The sequence below is a fragment of the Manacus candei genome, unplaced genomic scaffold (genome assembly GCF_025592945.1).
Source record: "Manacus candei isolate 608988 ecotype Guabito, Panama unplaced genomic scaffold, ASM2559294v1 h1tg000084l, whole genome shotgun sequence".
In the NCBI taxonomy this organism is placed as follows: Eukaryota; Metazoa; Chordata; class Aves; order Passeriformes; family Pipridae; genus Manacus; species Manacus candei.
The window spans coordinates 4,132,168-4,147,591 of NW_026138132.1; the positions used below are offsets into that span (position 1 = coordinate 4,132,168).

Here is a 15,424-nt window from a genome sequence, read left to right on the forward strand (position 1 = left end):
GTGACACCTGCAGCGATCACAACTCGCTCCGACCCGTTTGGGTTTTTTACAGCATTTTCAGGGCTTGGGGTGGCTCAGAGGGTTTTTTTCCCCTCGTTTGGCTGCACTGGGAACTGCAGGCTCTGGAGCTCGTGGTCCCCAGCTCCCCCCTTCGACAGCAAAATCTCATTTAATCAAAAGATGCGGCGACTGGATGTGCAGAAGCACTTGGCTCTCTCGCTTTTTTTCCCCTTCAGAACTGCCATTTTAGCTGTAGCAAACAAATGCACGGCATTGTCCCCACGACACGGCTCCCTCCGACAACCCCTCCTGCAAATCCCCGTTCAGCCGCTGCCGAGCTCCCAGGAAAGGGGGATTTTGGCCCTGGGACACAGGGACACAGGAGCAAATCGGCACTGGCAGTGGTGTGGTGGGCAGATGTGGAGTGGGGACGGGGCTGAGCGCAGCTGTTTCACCTCCAGCCTCTTCCCGTTTCATTTCATCTCCCCTTGGATGCTGGCCCAGGGAGCGGGGGGAGAAATAAAACCAGCTCTTTCATCCTCAAAAATAGTCTGGCACCCTCTTGCACAGAGCTCCAGGGACGGGATTAACGCACTGGCACAGCAAGGGACAGGGGGTCTCGCAGTGGGGCTGGGTTTGGGGGCCATCCCGGCCTCATCCCAATCCAGTGGGGACAGCCAGGGGATGGGCACGGTGTGTTTCAGTGTTGTCATCCTATTGGGAAGGCTCTCTGCCTCCCTGGAGTGAGGGACACGGAGGGAGCAGGGAAGGGGGACCCCACTGCCATCAGAATGGGGGCAGGGAAAGCTGGCACATGGAGGCAGGGGACAGAGGACCCAATGTCCAGGGACAAGGAAAAGGGACCCTGCACATGCAAGGAGGAGACTGGAAACCCCAGTGGCATGGGAATGGGGACTGGAAATCTTGCACGTGCATGGAGGGGCCTGGGGACCCCAATGGCATGGGATTGCAGACCCCAGTGGAATGGGATTGCGGACCCCAGTGGAATGGGAACTGGGACAAGGGACCCTGCACATGCATGGAGGGGACTGGCAGTCCCATGGGAATGGGGAGAGGGGACCCTGCACATGCAGGCAGAGGATTTGGGACTCCTGAACATGCAGGAAAGATATTGGAGATTCCGATGGCATAGAAATGGGGACAAGGGACCTCTGAAGATGCGGGGAGGGAACAGGGACAGTGAGGCTGCAGAAACAAGGAGCAGGGACCCCAGTGGGGGACAAGGGACACGGCTGCCATGGGGATGGGGACACTGGCACAAGAGGGGACCAAGGACCCTGGTGCAGTGGGGATGGGGACCAGGAAACTCCGGCACATGGGAACGCCAATGCCATGGGAACAGGGACACACACAGGGCACACACAGGGACCGAGGGCCCCGATGCCACATGGACAGGCACCACACACAGGGAGGGACCCTGATGACAAGGGAATGGGGACTGGGAACCCTGGCACATGCAGGAAGGAGTCCAAATATCCTAATGGCATGGGGACAGGGACTAGGGACCCCAACATATGCACAGTGCCATAGGGATGGGGACTGGGCACCCTGGCACACGTGGGCTGGGAACCCTGATGCCATGGGGACAGGGGCTGCAGACCCCAGCACGTGCAGGGAAGGGACTGGGGACGCTGGTGCCATGGGGACAAGGATTAGGGACTTCAGCACATGCAGAAAAGGGATTGAGGACCCTGATGTCATGGGAACACGGACTGGGGACTTCAGCACATGCAGACAGGGGACCGAGACCCCCAGTGACATGGGGACAAGGATTAGGGACCTCAGCACATGCAGACAGGGGACCAGGGACAGCTCACTCCCGGTGTGCCAGCAATGCCAGGGACACCCCAGGAAAGGCTTTTTGGGACGCAGACCCGTAGAACAACTACACATCCCAGAGCCACCACGCCACCGCTTCGCCATCCCCACTCCCAGTGGGGCCAGCAAAACCTCACCACGAAAGGCCAAAATCTTGGGGGGCCACACATTTTGCCTTCTCCCAGACCCCACTGCCTCCTCCTCAGAGCCACCTCCCCCCGGATTACCTGCGATGAAGACTCCATGTCGGCAGTCTCGAAAAACAAACCTCGTCAGGGCTAACGAGGTGCCAAAGGCCACGAGCAGGGCTCGTTTATGGGCCCCCATAACAACCTGACCCCAGAGGACTCTGCTCCCGGCCCTTCCCAGCATGATGCAACCTCGGCGACGCTCAGCACACCCCAGCACCCACCAACCACCAACCACCAACCACCCCGGCACCTGCCGTGGGGCTCTAGGGTTTCTCTCTTTTTCCCAAAGCACCGGAGGCAGCTCCAGCGTTGGCGGGCGCAACGCGGGTGCGAGAGATGTTCGGCATCCCCAGATCCCCACGGAACACGTGGTGCCGGGGCCGGTCCTCACCGCCGACTCCAAACTTCGGCCACGCGTTTTGACAACGCTTGACCTCGGTGATGGTCCCTTCGGCGGCGGTGGTGTCCCCGTCTGCCACCAAACCACCGCTCGCGGCACCGGGACGAGCCAAGGTGCGGGCTCGGCGGGTGAATGAGACCCTGCCGAGGAGGACGAGCGGGTTTTGCTGCCCACCTCCATCCCGGTGACGGAAAGCGGGGGGTGCCCGCGCCGGACCCCGAGTCCTCGTCACGGCGAGGGATGTGACAGCTGCCACCAGCACGGTGACGTCAGGGTGACGTCACGCAGCGGGGAGCCTCATCGCCCTTGTTTCGCATCATCACCTCTGAGCTCAGCACATTTCGGCGATGGGCGGCATCGGTCAATAAATAACAATAATTAATACAGGCCACAAGCATGTGGGGCGATGCAAATGGGAGGGGGGGCCACCTTAGGGCTTATCCCCCTCCCGTCTCCATCCGTGTCCCCCCCCCCCCCACGAAGCGATGCTGCAGGGGAAGGAAAAGGGATAAAAGAAGGAAAACGGCCCCAAAGGGGGGGTAGGGCCGTGAGTGTCCCCCGGCCCCGCCGCTTTGTCCTCGCGGCCCCGCGGGGCCGCCAGCACCGGTGTGGGGGGGTGGGGGTGGGCTTTAACCTCACCCGCACCGCCCCGCATGCCCCGAGAGGGGGTATTTTTGTTTGAGGGGGTGCTTTGGGGGTGCAGAGAGGGGTGTTTTTTTGGAGGGGAAGGGGTGCTCTTACCTCGCCGCGGCCCCCGCGCTGCCCCCGCAGCCCCCGCCGGCCCCGCTCGGCGCCGGCCCTCAGGAGGAAGCCATCTTGTCTCCCTCTCCGCCGCGCTCCCTCACCGCCGCCCCGCCGCAGCCGGGGGGGGGAATGGGCGCCGCATCCCTGCTCTCCCCCTCTCCTCCTCCTCCTCCTCCTTCCTCCCCCTCCTCCTCTTCGCTCCTTCCTCCTCCTCCTTCCTCCTCCTCCTCCTCCTCCTCTTTCCCCCCCACGCGCAGCCCCCCCCCTCCCCACGCAGTGGCACCGCCCGCCCGCTCCCTCCGCTGCGCAGGAGCGGGGCTGTGGGGGGGACCACGGGGGGCACACGGGGGGGGGACGTGAGGGGGGCCGGAGCACGGCGGGGACACACGGCCCCCTCATCCCCCGGAGAAACGGGGTAACAGGACCCCCAAACCCAGATCGTTGCCCCCCGGGAAACTGAGGCATCACGGGGGGATCACAGGAGGAACACAGAGGAGGACACGAGGGGACACAGGGAGACGTGAGGGGGACACAGACACGGGGGGTACACGCGACCTCCCGCCCCCCAAAAACTGGGGTAACAGGGCCCCCAAACCCCAGTTGTGTCGCCCGGGAAACTGAGGTATGATGGGGGGACAGGAGTGGGACACAGGGGGAACACAGAGGAGGACACGGGGTGACACGAGGGGGGACATGGGAGGGACACAAGGGGGACACGGACAAAGACATGGACACACGACCACCACCCCCAAAAAATGGGGTAACAGGACCTCCAAACCCAGGTCATGTGTGTGATTGTCCCCTGGGAAACTGAGGCATCAAGGAGGGGACACAGCGATGGACATGGGGGGGACACAGGGGGAACACGAGGGGGACGCAAGAGGGACATGGACATGTGACCCCCATCCCCCCAAAAATGGGGTAACAGGACCCCCAAACCCTGGTCATGGGTGGGATATTCCTCCAGGAAACGGAGGCATCATGAGGGGGAACATGAGGGGACAAAAGGAGGGGACAGGAGGAGGGACACAGGGGGGAAAAGAGGGGGAGAGGGGAGACTGGGGGGGACACGGGGGAGATGTGGGGGGGACACGGGAGGGACACATATTTTCCTGCCATTAAACCCCTGGCACCCTTGTTAATTGGGGTACATCGATTCGGTGGGGTTCATTTGGGGTCATTGATAATTTGGGGACATCAATAATTTAAGGACATCATTAATTTCAGGCCCTCATCAGTTTGGGGACATCACTAATTTGGGTCCCTCGGCGATTTGGGGACATTAGAGCTTTGCAACATTTAAATTCCCCCTCCAAAGAATCTTCATCCATCTGCCCCCTTCTCCCTAAAATCCAGACCCCAGTGAAGAAAAGGGGGAGTGGGGATGTTTTCCCACGGGAAAAGTGGTGAGAATGGTCTGGTGAAAGGGTTAAGCCAGGGCTGGATCCTTGAAACAGTCCCAGTGGGATCAGCTCCGGCTTTTCCAACCCTTGTCTGGATGCACAGGAATATTTAGTAGGGGGGGAGAAGGAAAAAGGGGAATGGGAAAGTGAATTCCCCAAAAACTACCCATCCAGGTGATGCTCCAGGAATGCTCGGAGTTTTCCAAGCCTATTCCTGGCAAAATTGCTGGCAAAACTGCTACAAATTGAAAATTCCCAAAGGTTTCCCAGGAGCATCCCGGCGCAAACTGTTTTCCAAAGGGATTTGCGGCAGAAGGAGCAATCCCAGAGCCTGTGTAAAGCACAGTGGGACAGATAAACCAGATCCCAAATCCAGGTGGAAAGCACAAGCACAGACCCAACATCCCCATCCCTGAGACGTTCCCTGGAGTTCATCTCTTCCCAAAAAGGCCACACGTGAGCTGAGAGCTCTCTTGCAAAGCCGGAGCCCTCCGGGATCCGACCTTTGCTCCGAGCGACACGGCTCCCACGGGAATAAATAGGATAAACTGGTGCTGGGAACTGGTTTTCCCCAAAATTCCAGCCTGGCATGATGGCTGCAAAACCCCTTTTCCCGGCCCAGCTCGGCTCTGTCGTGCAACAAGTCCCTGCCAAGCCCACGGCAGGGATTTCATTCCGGCAGGAGCCTCTTTCCTCCCACCCTCCTCCTCCAGCCCCACCATCCATGGGATTTGCTCCTGAGTAATTTTAGCTGTTCCCGTCGCAGCCCAGAGCTGAAATATTCCCAACAAAGACATGGAGATGAAGGCACCGCTCCAGATTATCCAGGAACATCCTGGGTGATGTCCTGCAGGTGACACTGGGATGCGCCGGACAGGAACAAGCCAAACCCCAGCTGACCCTTCTTCCCACCCATCACCCCCATGCTTTTTTTGGAGATGTCAGACATGTTTTGGGGCGATTTCAGGCTGGAGGAAAAAAAAAATCCCACCTCAAGCCTCCAGGGAAACCCCTCAAGATAGACAAATTTAGTAACTTTTATTAGTAATGCTTTAAATGAGATTATCCCTAATCTGCAGTGTTCGGCCAGGAGACAGCCTGCCAACTCCAGGCTGAGTTGTTCATTTCCCAACGCTGGGAATGCACCAGGGATGAGCAGCATCCCATCCCATCACCCTCCAAAAAGGGGTTTTGGGGGTCTGGTGTGACCGTTCCTGCCAGGAATAGAGTTTTCTTTGGGGTTTATTTCAGGTTTGTCCCCTCAGAGCTCAGGGAGCTGGGTCAGAGCACCCTCCCCTCTGGCAGCCCTGGCCTTGGGTTTGGGCAGACACTGGCAGCTCTTGAGGCTTTGCCGGGTATTCCATGGAATTAATGAGAGGGTTCTCAATATGTTAATTAGTTATGCAAATGGGAAAGGCATCCAGAGCCGCCTGGGAGGGCAGGAGAGGGTCCAGTAGCGTCACAGGATGGGGAGCAAAGCAAAACCTTGACCTCTGATATCTTCCCTCCTCCTCCTCTCCCAAACCGTCTGGATGGGGATGCACGGAAATGGACCCCAAGGGAGGCTGCAGGAGCTCGGCTGCAGCGATGGAGGTGCAAGGGGAGATGCCAGTTTTCCCAGGCCCAGCTGAGCCGGAGGAACTGGTGGAACTGGTGCTGGGAAGGGGCTGGCAGCCCGGCCAGCTCCGTCTGCCAAACCACCCCGGGAAAGGCGCCGGGACGTGGGAATCGTGACACACCCCTCGCTCGGCTGCCGGCACCGCCAGGACCCGCCTGGAGCAGGCAGGGACCCACTGGCACTTGGATTCCCAGGGGGATCCCGCCACTGCCGGCCCCGGCTCCGGCATCATCCTTATAAATCACCTCCTTTAGCACACACTCCGTGGAAAAGTGTCCTGGACAAACCCTCACCACCGGCCGCGTTCGCTGGCGCTTTGCCAAGGGCAAAGTCTTTCCCCGGCCCTGCCATGTGCCAAATGCCAGCCGAGCCACCTGTCTCCATGTCCCCACCGCCCCATCCCACCGTCCCGAGGGCAAAACCTGCCGGACACAACTCAGAGGCGCAAGGCTCAACCCCCGCGACACCCCCAAAAAGCCAGGCAGCAGCAAATTTTGGGGTGGCAAAGCGCCAAAAATCAACCCTCGAGCAGATGTTCCTCCCTCCCACCCCTCCAGCTGCAGACCCCACAGCTGGAGCAGCCCCCCCTTCTCCACGTCTCCTGCGTGGGCATGACGGGCACGGAATTGAGAGATCCCAGTTCCAACCACCCCGGCCGGTAAAACCGGCGTTGGAAGGCGTTGGAATTTTTGGTGGAGAAAACGCCAAGACTTGTTAGCCCGGTGATGCTCCCCTCGGGCACGGCTCTGCTCTCCCCTCCCTGCCACCCCCTGCTTTTTGGAGGATCCCCCGACGGCTCCTGGGTGGGTTTCACGCAACGTTTTGCTCTTTTATATCAAGAAATTCCAAGAAATTCAGTGTAAAGGTGGGTTTTGTCCCGAACATCCCACGGTGGTGTTTTGGGAACGCCCCAGGGATGAGCTGAGATTTTGTTTGGGGGGAGGTGGAGGTTGAAACATCAAAGCGGCTTTTAAGGCAGCAGAAAGTCCCATTTCTCAGGGAAATACCCTTAAAAAAATAAACCCATCAACCAACCAAGAAGGGGCTTTCCCTGCCCACCCCGACAAGCCCCCTCCAAGTCACTGTGACGGGGCCAAGAGTCACCCCAAAAAGGTGAAGGTGTGGGAAGGAGGGGGACGGGCACGGGGGGCTCGGGGGGACTCACCTCACGGCAAAGCCTCTCCATCTAAGTTGGGGGGTGACCGTCAGATTTGGGGGCTCCCCCCGGCCGGGGGGGACGCGGCGGCCGGACTGGGCTGGCAGAGCCGGGTGCCCGGCGGGAGGGACATCCCGGCGTCACCGTGTCCCCTCCCTGGGGACCCCGGACGGTTCTGTGGGGACAGAGCCGAGCGGAGTCACCCCGACTTTTAATTCCTACGGCGATTCCACCCCGGGGGCGGCCCCTGTGACTCCCCACCTCTCCTCTCTCCAAACCCCCCCCCACCACAACGGGGTGCTGCCACCTCCTACCCCCCACCGCCCCCCTCCCCTTAATCCCACCCCTTGATTTTTTCCAACCCCATTTTCCTATTTCTTCTTCTTTTTTTTTTTTTTTTTTTTTTTTTAAGTTCTCCCTCAAAACCACGCCGGCTTCTCACAACTTCACCCCGCCGCCGCACAAACTTCAGCCGCGCACCGGCAACTTTCCACCAACACCACCACCCCACCCCCCAAAAAAAAAAGAAAAAATTATATAGAAAGAGATTTACCGGGAAAAAAAGGGGTCCGGGCCCCCCTTGGGAACGGGGGGCTGGGGGAGGCTCCCCCCGGGGCAAAGCGCTGGCACGGCGGGGTGGGATGGCGGGGGTGGGAAAGCGGGGCCGGGGGGCGGCTCCGGAGGTGCCCCCGCACCCCGAGGGTGTCGCGGAGGGGCCGCGCGTTGGTGCTGCTGCTCCTGCTCGGCTGCTTCCTTTGTTCTGCAGGCGCCGCTCGGGGGGACCCGCCGGGCGGCCGGGGGGCTCCGGGGGAATCCGGGGGGCTCCGGGGGGCTCCGGGGGGCTCCGGGAGGATCCGGGAGGATCCGGGGGGCTCCAGGGGGCTCCGGGAGGATCCGGGGGGATCCGGGGGGATCCGGGGGCTTCGGGAGTATCCGGGGGGCTCCGGGGGGATCCGGGGGGCTCCGGGAGGATCCGGGGGGATCCGGAGGGCTCCGGGAGGATCCGGGGGGCTCCGGGGGGCTCCGGGGGGCTCCGTGGCGATCCGGGAGGATGCGGGGGAATCCGGGGGGCTCCGGGAGGATCCGGGGGGCTCCGGAGCGATCCGGGGGGATCCGGGGGGATCCGAGGGGATCCGGGGGGCTCCGGGGCAGCGCCCGCGGGCACCCCCCCGGCAGGCTTTGGGGCTGGGGGGCACCCAGACCCTCTGGGGTTACGGGGGAGCGTCCTGGTGGTGGTGGAGGGGTCTGGGGGAAGCGGGGCGGGGGGGTTTGGGAAGGGGGGTTGTACGGAGGTTTGTTGTGGGGTCAGTGGATGTGCACCGCGGGGTTTTTTTTACAGGGTTGCCAGGTGGGGATGCACTGAGTTGTTGGGGTCACTGAGTGTGGGGGTGCGGCAGGTTGTTTTCAGAGGGCTGTCAGGTGGGGGGCAGTGGGTTGTTGTTGTAGGGTCGGTGGATGTGGGGGTGCACAGGGTTGTTATTTTGATGTTGTCGGGTGGGGGGGCACGAGGTTGTTGTAGGGTCAGTGAGTGTGGGGGTGCACTGGGTTGTTATTGTAGGGTCGCTGGATGTGGGGGTGCAGTGGGTTGTTATTGTAGGGTCGCTGGATGTGGGGGTGCAGTGGGTTGTTATTGTAGGGTCACTGGATGTGGGGTTCACAGGGTTATTTTTATAGGGTTGTCAGGTGGAGGTGCACTGGGTTATTTTGGGGCTGCTGGATGTCGGGGTGCACTGGGTTGTTATTGTAGGGTCGTAGCCATGAGGCTACAATAACAACTGTAGGATTGTCAGCTGTGGGTCCTTGTCAGCATCCCCACTCTGTTATTGTAGGGTCATTAGTGGGGTCTGTGCAGGTCCTGCTCTGTGTTATTGTGGGGTTGCTGGAGGAAACCCTGGGGGTGGCCGCCTGGCTCCTGTGCCCCCCCACCCTCCCCCTCAAATCCCCTCTTCCCTCTCCAAACCCTACCCCAGAGCCCCCCACTTCCTGCCCCATGTCCTACCCCACAGCCCCCTCCAGCCCTCCCCAAATCCTGACTCCAGAGCCTCCCCCCCCACTACCCCAGGGCAGGTGCCCCCCCTGTGTTTATGTAGGATCACACACCCACTGCAGCCCCTCTAAAGGCAGGGGAGGCTGCCCACCATCCCCCACCCCCCTTTAGGGGTCCCCCCAAAGACTCAACCCCCTCTCAGCAAAACCCACCCAGCAGGTACCAAATCCCCTCAGTTTTCCCCCAAGCCCAGCCCAGCCTGGCCCACACCCAGGAGAGCCCAGGACTCTGTGCCCTCAATCTGTGGGGTCACAACACCCCAAAATTGAGGGAATAATGTCCCCTCCATGGGACAGCCCCCTCTGGAGCCCCCCCAACCCTCCACTCCCTCCCCATCCTGTTCAAGACACAGACAAAGCTCAACATTGATTTGCTTTAATTTAAGGGAAAAAGAATACCTATAAAATAATTAAATACAGGGGTTGGGGAAACTTAAACATGAGCCATGATCGTTTTCCATGGGAATTTAACCAGTGCATTAAATCCACCCTATGGAGCATCCCCAGCTGGGGATTCCAAAAGATGGGGAGGGGTCACGACCGTGACCAGATGTGGGGGGAAACAGGGGGTTATGGGGTCACAGCTGGTCCCCAAGTACAGGGGCAAACATGGGGTCACGGGTCTCACCTGTCCCCCCAAGTATGGGGGGAAACACAGGGCCACAGCTGGTCCCACAAGCACAGGGGGAGCGTGGGGAGTCCACCCTGACACCCCAAAACTCATCCCACGGCTGCGCTCTGATTATCTGCCTTAAAACCATCCCAGAGCGCCTCAAATCCACCCCTCACCCAGAATAAATGGGCTGAGGGGGCGGTTGGGGACCAGGATTTGTCCCTTGTCCTTGGTGTTGGATCTCCAGGCGAGTGATGCCCTTTCCCAGCTCCGGAGGGTACCAGGATGTGCTCAGAGAGCACTGGGATGTGACGGTGAGGGATCGGCCCCGAGGGATGTCACAAAGGCCTCCACCTGCAAGGGGGATCCAGCTGAGAGGGGGGCACTGGGATGGTGAAGGGATGGCACTGGGATGGTGAAGGGATGGCACTGGAATGACACCATCATGGCACTGGGATGGTGAAGGGATGGCACTGGAATGACACCATCATGGCACTGGGATAGAACCAGGATGGTGTAGGGATGGCACTGGGATGACAGCGGGATGGTGAAGGGATGGCCCTGGGATGACACCATCATGGCACTGGGATGGTGTAGGGAATGGCATCAGGATGGCACCATCACAGCACTGGGATGGCACCAGGAGGGCTGAGATTTCAACCAACTCGGACCCAGGAGGTGGGAAGGATTTTTCCCCTGGGAATCAGAAGCAGAGGCTCTGGGGCCAGCACGGCTCCACCCTCAGCGCTCCGGGCACCGGGATGGCACCGGCTGTGCCGCCTCACCTGTGCCATGAGCACGCCCTGCACGGCCCTGTCGTGCTCGAAGTCCTGCTCCACATCCAGCATCAGGACAGGCGCGCGCTGCACGTCCCCAAAGTGGATCCTGGGGGGGGACAGGAGGGGTTAAACCCCCCAGACAACAACCCCCAAATCAGGGGGCCACCCCAGAGCCTGCTGGATGACAGGGGTGGATTGGGACTCACTCCGTGGTCTTGTCCACCAGCCAGTGCTCATGCTGGGTGTGGAGCTGTTCCAGGTATCCCAGCTGGATCCCCCCCTCCTCGCTCCGCGCCCGCCGCCGCAGCCGCTCCAGGCACGTCTGTGCCCCCCCCGGGAAACAGGGATGTTAACAGGATAGGGGGATGTTAACGGGGTAGAGGGATGTTAACGGGGTAGAGGGATGTTAACGGGGTAGAGGGATGTTAACGGGGTAGAGGGAGAGAGGAGGTTAATGGGAGAGATGGGAGGTTAAGGGGATCCAGGAGAGCAGAAGGTTAACGGGAGACATGGGAGGTTAACAGGAGAAAGAAGGGATGTGGGCATCAGGTAAAGCAGTACCGTGGGAGCGAGCCCTGAAGATGCTCAGCCCTCCCTCCCAAAATCCATTCTAGAACACCGACATTCCCATGGGAGGGAACCCAGAAAACGCTCAGCCCTCCCTCCCCAAAATCAGCTCTGGAAAACTCCACATTAAAACTCCCACTGACGTTCCCATGGGAGGGATCCCAGAAGATGCTCAGCCCTCTCTCCCCAGAATCTGCCTAGAAAACTCCACAGTACAACTCTCACCAACATTCCCATGGGAGGGAGCCCAGAAGATGCTGCAGCCCTCCCTCCCCAAAACCTGCTCCAGAATCCACAGCAAAACTCCCACCAACATTCCCATGGGAACAGGAGCAAGCCCTGCTCCTCCAGGGGGGCGATTTATGGCTAAACCTCAACATTTTGGGCAATTCCAGGTGCCTGCTGGGATATCCAGGTGGATCCAAATGCCTCCCACATCCCTGTTCCCATGGACGCCCACCTGTGGGGTTGCCCTCAGGTACAGGAAGCCATGGAGGGTGGCACGGGGGCCCAGGTGCTGCAGCAGGAAGCCGTGCCAGTCCTGGTAAATGGCCCATTCCAGAGGATTCAGGTGCCCAACCTCAAAGAGGTTCTTGGCAAAGATGTACCTGGAAGGGATGGGGAGAGGGGACCGTTGGCAGCAGGATCTCCGAGTCATCTCCACGCCCAGGGGGCTTCACAGACATTCTTCCACCTTTTATCCACCAATCAGGAATTGCAGGTGGTTAAATTAGGGCGAAAATCCCTAATTTGGGACTGGACTGTGCAGTGTCCAGCACAGTTCAGCCCCACCGAGCTCAGCACCACCCACAGGGCTTCACACTGCCACCAAACACAGGTGAGGGTGGGGTAGATGAGACATCAGACACAGATGAGGATGGAACCCCCCCAAAATTATCCAGAGGATACAGAAACCCAAATTATCCAGGAATCACGTTCCTGTAGTTAAGCATCGCTCCAGGTGTCAACAGGGATGGCAGCTCTGCCCACCCTGGGGGTCCCAGGCTCCCAACCCAACTGCTGTGTGTGCCCCATATCCCACTTAATCCCTTCATCCCTCCTCCCTCCCATTTTTTGGGTACCTGTCGCTGTACACGGAGCGCTCGAAGACCCTCACGGGGTGGGGGGTCCCGGGGGGCTCCTCTGGCAGCTCCAGCATCGCCTTCAGCCGGCTCATGCAGGAGAAGGTCTGGAAGGTGTAGGACCACCGGGCTGGCTCCTGGTACATCATCTGGAGGAGGTTGGTGGAGCCCGTGGATTCCTACAGAGGGAGAGCTGCGGGATGAGGGCTGGGGGCCCAGTGGCTCTGCTCCCCCTGCCAAGGGGTGGGGGTGGCTCTGGACCCCCCGGGCTGTGCTGGGGCAGGGGGGCCAGGGGACAGCACCCACTGACCCAGCCTTTGATCAGAACAGTGATGGAGCCACCTTCAGCACTTCTCTGTGCCACCTCCAGTCCCCTCTCCAAATTAAGTTTGCATTGAGCAGAAAGGGAAGGAAAACTTGGAGTGGTCAGCATGTCTCCTTTGAGCTCCCCCCTCTAAGTGTCTCAGTGTGTGGTAAAGATTTAGCAATGTACCACCAGGGACAAAGCTGGGCTAGCAACTAGAGCAGGGATCAGCAATCTTCCCAGGGTTTTCCAAACTGCTCTGCTTTTCAACCAGAGCAGAGGTGACACCTGCTAATGAGCAGGATCTTGCCTTGGCTCTGGCTTCAGGCAGAACTGCCCAGGAACTGAGGGTCCCTGTGGAAATGTCCTCCTGGACTTGCTACAAGACACTCAAACACACCCACACCAACATGTCTCTGCTCTGGGGATGAGAGCTGGAGGCAGAGAATCAGCACCACGGGAGGCCAGGCTCATCCCACCTCCCAAATCCTCCTGGGGAGGGTAGAGAGCCAGGGCACCCACAGTGTGGGGCTGGGATTCGGACTCACAACTCCTGGCCTGGCTCAGGCTGAGGATTTGGGGAACTGAGGGGCTTTGGGACACCAAAAGCCCAAAAATGGGGGCGGAGAGAGAGAAAACCACAGGGAGAGGCATCTCCAAAGCGCAGAATTCCAGAGATCCTAGGGAGCTGAGGCTGGGAGGAGGTGATGCACTGACCCAGGGCCTTTCCAGCAGTGCCAAATTCCCACCCCAGCTCCGGGGTGTCCCCACGGCAGAGCTCCCACACCCACCTCCCCAGGGTGCCAGGATGGAGCTGGGATGGAGCCAGGATGGGGATGGAGCTGCTGTTACCTGGGCAGTGCCCAGGTAACTGTTACCTGTGCCCAGCTGCTGTTACCTGGGCAGTGCCCCTGGCCGGCACCCTCCGCCACTGTGCCACGGGCTCTGTCACCAGGTGCCATCGCGGGAAGGTGGCTCCCAGCAGCTTCAGGAAGGTCGATTTCCCCACGGCTGTGGGAGGGGGGAGGAGAGAAGGGTGAGCCTGGGTGTTCCCCCATCCTGGCTCCTGGGAATGTGGGGTGAGCTTGGATGTCCCCCATGCTGGCTCAGGGTGACACAGGGTGAGCCTGGCTGTCCCCCATCTCAGCTCCTGGGAATGTGGGGTGAGCCCGGGTGTCCCACAACAAGGTCCTGGTAACACAGGGTGAGCCTGGGTGTCCCCCACCCCAGCTCCTGGGAAAAAATGGGATGAGGCCGGGGGTGCCCCTGCTCTGACTCCGAGGACCGTGGGATGAGCTTGGTGTCCCCCCCACCAAATACCAGGGCCATGGGATGAGTCGGGGTGTCCCCTGTCCCAGATCCCAGTAACACGGGGTGAGCTTGGATGTCCCCCCATCCCGGCTCCGAGTAGCGAGGGGTGAGCCTGGGTGACCCCTGCTCGGACTCCCGGGAACGCGGGGATGAGCCCGAACGCTGCCCCATCCCGGCTCCCGGGGGTGCAGGATGAGCCCGAACGCTGCCCCATCCCGGCTCCCGGGGGTGCAGGGTGAGCCTGGGTGTCCCCAGCCCCACATCCCACAGCCATGGGGTGAACCCGGGGGTCCTCTGTCCCGACTCCCAGCAAACACAGGGGTAGCCCGGGGGCTCCCACCCCGTCTCCCCGCAACGCGCGGTTTGACCCCCTCCCCAGCAATGACAATTAATTAACTGCAGCCATTAACGGGCACCCCGGGACGCTCCGGGCTGTGCCCCCCCCGCTCCTCCATCCCCCCCAAATCCTCCTGTGCCCCCGTACCGATGTTCCCCTCCAGGGCGAGGCGCAGGCCGGCCCCGCACCGCCCCATCCCCGCTTCCGCCTTTCCCGCGTCACATGCTAATGACATGCTAATGAGCGGGGCGCGTGACGTCATCGCGCGGGAAGTGGGCGGGGGGGAGCGAAAGGCGGGAGAGGAAATGCCGGGGAGGGGGAGGAAGGGGGGAAGGGAAAGGGGGAAGGAAATAGCCACGGAAAGAGGGAGGGAGGGAGTGGGGGGGGTGTGATTTATGTAAATGAGACTCCGCCCACCACATGAGCGGCCAATGAGGGAGAGGGTGGGGCACAAAAATGGGGGCGGATGTAGCGCTGTGGGGTCGGGGGCACGAGCATCATCAGGGTTTGGGGGCACCAACAGGGTACTGACATAGGGTTGGGGGCACCAACAGGGTACTGACATAGGGTTGGGGTCACCTACATGGGGTCAGGGACAGTTACGTGGGGCTGGGGTCACCAACACAGGGTTGGGGTCACCAAATGGGCGTCAAGGACATCAGCATGGGGCTGGGGTCATCAGCATGGGTTTGGGGTCACCAACAAGGGGTCAAGGGCATCAACAGGGGTTTGGGGTCATCAACAAGGGGTCAAGGGCATCGAGACACTGGGTTGGGGTCACCAACAAGGGGTTGGAGTCACGTGCATGGGGTCGAGGGCATCAGCAGGGGTTTGGGGTCACCAACAAGGGGCTGAGGTCACCTACGTGGGGTCAAGGGCCTCAACACGGTGTTGGAGGCATCAGTACAAGGCTGGGGACACCCAGGGTAACACTGGGGGCACCAACATGGGGTCGAGGGACTGACACAGGGTTGGGGGCATCAAGGCAGAGTCAAGGCCATCAGCGTGACCCCATGGACACCACCATGAGGTTG

The 15,424-nt window shown here is 60.6% G+C and overlaps 2 protein-coding genes across 4 annotated transcripts in view; both read right to left on the bottom strand.

Moving 5' to 3' along the window:
* The window catches only part of TET3 (tet methylcytosine dioxygenase 3), a 32,204-nt gene extending 28,873 nt beyond the window's left edge, over nucleotides 1-3,331 (bottom strand). The window contains exon 1 of one of the 2 annotated variants that reach the window (XM_051811795.1): nucleotides 3,172-3,331. Coding sequence is in view for 1 of the 2 variants with exons in the window: in XM_051811793.1 (XP_051667753.1) it covers nucleotides 2,067-2,084 (18 nt within the window). In the remaining variant the exon portion in view is untranslated. Of the gene's footprint in view, nucleotides 1-2,066; nucleotides 2,964-3,171 lie in introns of those variants that run through there. The other variant, XM_051811793.1, reaches the window with a different exon arrangement.
* Nucleotides 3,332-9,757: 6,426 nt separating this feature from the next.
* On the bottom strand, nucleotides 9,758-14,644 carry DGUOK (deoxyguanosine kinase). Of its 2 annotated transcripts, XM_051811929.1 has the most exons (7): nucleotides 14,538-14,644; nucleotides 13,641-13,753; nucleotides 12,439-12,617; nucleotides 11,817-11,964; nucleotides 10,996-11,111; nucleotides 10,796-10,895; nucleotides 9,758-10,364 (listed from the first exon to the last, which is right to left on the bottom strand). In XM_051811929.1, exons 1-7 carry the CDS (start codon nucleotides 14,623-14,625, stop codon nucleotides 10,302-10,304), a joined length of 807 nt encoding a protein of 268 aa, XP_051667889.1. In that variant the 5' UTR covers nucleotides 14,626-14,644; the 3' UTR covers nucleotides 9,758-10,301. The 2 variants fall into 2 exon arrangements, with proteins under 2 accessions (XP_051667889.1, XP_051667888.1); XM_051811928.1 differs by lacking the exon at nucleotides 10,996-11,111.
* Between the last annotated feature and the right edge of the window lie 780 nt (nucleotides 14,645-15,424).